At 51.9% G+C, this 5,123-nt stretch overlaps 1 protein-coding gene across 1 annotated transcript in view; it reads right to left on the reverse strand.

Moving 5' to 3' along the window:
- The window catches only part of LOC122256981 (uncharacterized), a 64,261-nt gene extending 60,198 nt beyond the window's left edge, over positions 1 to 4,063 (reverse strand). The window contains exon 1 of the mRNA XM_043021983.2: positions 1 to 4,063. This exon is cut by the window's left edge and continues 779 nt beyond it. Coding sequence (XP_042877917.2) covers positions 1 to 2,427 — 2,427 coding nt within the window. The 5' untranslated portion in view covers positions 2,428 to 4,063.
- Positions 4,064 to 5,123: the final 1,060 nt, after the last annotated feature.

Consider the following 5,123-nt stretch of genomic DNA (forward strand, 5'->3'; position numbering starts at 1 on the left):
ACCTATTTGGACGGCGAGAGAAGCATTAATGGGAACGCCCAGGATGGGGTGGTAGTAGATGAACGAGCCGTGGAGGGACTCGTTGGCAGAGATGCCGTTCACTCCCAGCAGGAGGTTGGAGTTGGTGGGATTCAGCGGCGAGTTCGTCTGCGGCAGCACCTTCACCTTCGTGCCCTTGTCGGACGCCGTCCCATTGGCGCTGCCTATGTGGTCCGTCAGGGAGAGGAAGTGGGGAGCCGAGAGCCAGAAGGGATAACGCTCCACGTAGCGCCCTATGAGCAGCAGCCTCCCGATGGTCTCGAGGAGGAGAGGCTCGAGGTCCACAACGCCCAGAACCTCGTTGTAACTGTTCCTGAACATGTCATTATCGAGGAAGTTTTGGTGCTTTGAGTGTCTGTGGAGGTGTTTTCTTCTGTCATTGTTCCTGTGTCGCGGAAGATGCGTGTTTGAGGGAGACTCCGTCCGCTCTCCGTCCTTGACCCTCGAGTAACTGAGTGACGGGTACAACTCGGAGCGCGTGGACGAGTCCCCCCCACTGCCGATGGCGTTGCCCAGCACGAACTGGTATCCCGGAAGACCCAGCATGTCGACGGAGTGGCGGTAGCGGAGAGTCAGGTTCTTCTCGATGAACGGCACCGGCAGCAGCACCGTCTTCTTCGTGTCCAAAGGAAGCGGCAGGAATATTTTGCTTGAGATCTCTGCGATGGACTTCCAGGGGCTCTTGCTCTGATTGGGCTCTGCGGTGGATCTTCTGAGTCGACTGGCCCTCGGCGTCGTGATCATGGCAACACTGCTGCCGGAGGTGCTCGGGCCTTCTGTGCCCCTGCGCCTCAGTTTCGAGGGCGTGGGCATGTCCAGTGTAAAAGGGGTCGAGGTGTTCTGCGTACTCGCCTTTTCAGTTGTATCTCCATCGTGTATGGAGGTGGACGTGGCTGTGCTGGTTTCTGTGCTGTCGGGTTCCTCTGGCGATCGTTTGACCCTGCCCTTGGAAATCTGAGCCTGGATACTCGACAGGAAGGTGGTGTCGACGTTGAACTTCTTGAGGTTGTTGATGATCATCGTCAGTAGCGCCGAGGGGTTCGTCTTGTGAAAGTCGTTCATGTGCATGCCGAAGTATGGAAGACCATTGCTAGTGATTATCATCTTCATCAGATCGTACACATGGAAAGGCGTGGAGAGCGTCATCGAGGACCTCTCGGGCACGTAGTCCACCTGGAGTCCTTCCGTTCTCTTGAAGGATATCCGGAAAAAGAGCGGACCTTTCTCGTGAACTACTACTTCCTTGCTCGTTAACTCGGCTTTATCGTTTATACTGAAGAAGAATAACTGGACGGATAATCTTAAACCTTCTAAGACGAACAAGAACTTGGGATCCACCTTGTTGATGGCTTCTTGGAATTTTGTTATATTAGAACTCTCTTTTTTAGTACCATTGAGACCGTACCTTGGATATGGTTCTCCTAAAACTTCTGAGTTAGTTATTCTAAAGAATAAGCTATTATAAGAGACAAACTCGTCTCCGAAGTTCATGTAACTAGTCCTGAGCCACGACCAACACTCCTGCAGCAGGTTGTCGACGCCGTGCTTGACCCCGTGGTCATAGGTCACGCCCAGCAGGATGAGCGTGACCCCGATCATGACCCCGATGGACCTCGGGATGGAGACGTCGCAGGCCTTGAGTCTCTTCATCTCGGCGGGGAAGACGGGCTTCTTCACCATGTTGAGGCTCGTGAGGGACTTGCCGAGGCCCTCCACCGTGTTGGGCGGGACCTCGCCCTCGGGGGCCTTCGTGCTGCTCCTCCGAAATCTCCGGTTTCTGAACAGCCGGACGATCTTGGACTTCTTCTCCGGGTACACCCTCGAGCCGACGTCCACCGTGTCTATGGTCGGGCTTTGAGCCGTGGGCGGGATGAAGGACCTCAGCCAGGTGACCAAACGGTACCGACGGGACATCTTGCCCGCGGGCGACTCTCGTATGCTGTGCAGATCGTAGGGTTTGTTGACATACTCGCAACCCTTCTTGTTGCAGACGCACACGCACCTGACCGTCGTCGGCCCGTGTAAGGGGGCGCTGACGACGACACTATCCGTGTCGCTTTCGATGTCGTGGCTGACCTCCCTTTCGCTGCCATGGATGCTGTCGCTGATGGGCTCCACTTCGCTGACGCTGCCCTTGGCCCACTGGGTCTCCATGAACTCCGAATAACTCCCGTCCAGCTCGCACTCCTCATAGCAGTCAGAAGCGCCATGCCTCCCCGCGGAGAGCACGGTGATCTTGGCGTTGGTGTGACCGCGCTCGAGGGAGTAGCACTCGAGGAACTCCGCCGTGTCGTCAACCCGCGTGTCGGTATCGAACGCGCGGATGTACTCCCTCGTCCCCAGCCGCTGCGCTTCAGGTGTCAGCGGCGACGGCGTGCGCGAGTACATGGCTGCCGCGTCACGTTGGCTTCTTAACTCGAATGTCTAGCCTTCCTCTCTACGAGCAGAGGCACTTGCGTTCGCGTCCCTGTGTCCCTTTAAGACCAAGAGCCAGGAAGGTCCTCACGCGAGTGCTCTGGGTCGGCGCAGCACCAGGTAAAAAACACCTTTATGGTTGACGCTGCCTCTAGATTTGCAGTTATCGTCTTTCTGCATTGTTTGATATCGGTCTATTTACGTAGCTTTGGTCGGGTGATCGCCACTGTTCTACTGTAATATAAATACTTCAAATACCACAACAACACTCGCTACGGGCGACAAAGAATTAACATATATTTTCCATCAATTAAAGGCCTGGGGTAAATTTATGTAACAGGGAAACATAAAGTCATTAGTGTAGGCCCATCATTAGCAAAAGGAAGAAATTATCTTAAGACATTAGCTCTTTCTTTTTCTTCCGTCTCACAGCACTTCCTTTAAAATACGTCGGGGACTCATTTTCGTTCACAAAAGAGACCGGAAAACACGAAGAAAAAAAAATTTATCACCTCAATTTTCGTATACAGTGTCGGTTGCAAAAATCAAAAACACTGGAAAACACCGATACAGTTTCATGGCCGAAATCTTTCGTAGTTCTTGGATGTTTAAAAACAAAGCTACTCTTCCCTGAAACACTGAGCACACTGAACGATATTCTGTGCAAACATTGTTCACTTTCCATAATTCAGCACTCGTCCAGGCAGAATGAACGATTCACTGAGCGATAACATCAACCCATCAAACTCCTCTCTCTCGCCCCTTGCCTCCGAGGAAGTCATTTGTTGTCCGGATTAATCATGCACAAACTTGAGGGCTTAGAGTTATCTAGCCTCGAGTGTTAGTGGCGTTGTAAGAATGTTCCACGTCCTGGCTATTTCGAGGAATACCTTTTTCCTCCATCTTCGTGTCTCCTCTAGCGTGACACAACACACGTCACTAACATGTCCTAGTTACAACCATGCTCGCTGATGATTCTCTTGACGGACTACGAACTCGCCCTCTTGGCGTGTCCCGCGTTTACAAATGCGTTATGTATCATAAGTACACGACGTTTTATACCCTCCTCCTCCCTTCAGCTTGCGTGGGCGTTGCGCAATGAGGCGTCGCGGGCGTATAAACAGATCACCTTGGCCTGCCTACATGACGTATGGTGCAGACCAGTCTCTCTCTCGGCCTTCCTCGCTGCCCCGTTCTCACGTGTCACAGCTGATGCTCCATATTTCACCAAGTGATGGAACGACAGCGCCCCTGGCAGCCGGCCTCCGTGCAAAGGCTTCAACAGGTGTAGAATGATGTATTTTCTCCTTTAATCAGCCTCCACGAGAACAGATCATTGCCATCTTGCGAAATTCCGACATCGACAGTGTTCAATTATTCAAATGTCAACAACACATCCGAGAAATGAATATATCATCCGGCACAGATAACACACACATCGGTGCCACACCGAGAGCGATTGAATCCGAATGCTAGCTTTGTACGTGGATTGCAGGCTTACAGGCCACGGTCACAGGGCGGCCGTGGGAGCAGCCGAGCAAGATCCCCGCGTGCGACGGCTTGCAGGAGAGCGGACGGCGCGCGTGCGGATTGGGTGCGTCCCAGGCACCAGCTGAAGGCTGTCTGTGTGGGGGACCTCCAGCCTTGCCGAGTCGCACACGCGCCCCTCGCCACGTCCCACCCAGCCCCCTCTCCCCCCTCGCCACCACCCTCCCTCCCACACCCAGCGCTCTCGGTCGATCCAATTGCCTGATTAATAGTATTTTTTTTAGTCCTAGTCTATGGTGGCTTAGAGAGTTGCAGCTCACCACCTTAGACTTTTCACAGGGGATTACCGGCCTCCCATCTGGAGATTAAGCTCGAACGGGAATACCTTTATAGAGGAAGGTAAAAGGCTCTACGTGTTCCGTGCGTGCGGTAAGCCTTCCGGTACAAACAGGTTTTCTCTCGTCAACAAAGGTAGGCTCAGTATTATGATAATGAAAGAGAAGAAGTATAAGCGGTTTCTTTTTTCTTTCTCTTTTTTCTTTCTCTCTCGTCTACTTGTTAACTACAGTCTACGAGTCTTATTCGCCTCGAACGAAGAATGAGATCGAGGCGTGATCAATAATCCTTAATTGGCGGTATCAGGAGCAAGAGGATGTGGGGATCCTTTCATGCCAGCACGAATGAAGCTTGCGAGAGAGAGTGAGAGTGAGAGTGAGAGTGAGAGTGAGAGTGAGAGTGAGAGTGAGAGTGAGAGTGAGAGTGAGAGAGAGAGTGAGAGTGAGAGAGAGAGTGAGAGAGAGAGAGAGAGAGAGAGTGAGAGAGGGAAAATAGAGAGAGAGAGAGAGAGGGAGAGAGAGAGAGAGAGAGAGAGAGAGAGAGAGAGAGAGAGAGAAGGAGAAGGAGAGAGAGAGAGAAGGAGAGAGAGAGAAGGAGAGAGAGAAGGAGAGAGAGAGAGAGAGAGAGAGAGAGAGAGAGGAGAGAGAGAGAGAGAGAGAGAGAGAGAGAGAGAGAGAGAGAGAGAGAGAGAGAGAGAAACACATATAAACCAATGCACGCATAAACACATATTGACACAGACAAAGGGTTATGATAAACAGACAGTCTGACAATAAAAAAAACAGACTGATAGAAAAGAGACACACAGAGAGAAACATAGAAAAAGATGACTATACAGACAGAAA

Source organism: Penaeus japonicus, unplaced genomic scaffold (genome assembly GCF_977035675.1).
Source record: "Penaeus japonicus unplaced genomic scaffold, GWHDUDI00000001_assembly GWHDUDI00000009, whole genome shotgun sequence".
In the NCBI taxonomy this organism is placed as follows: domain Eukaryota; kingdom Metazoa; phylum Arthropoda; class Malacostraca; order Decapoda; family Penaeidae; genus Penaeus; species Penaeus japonicus.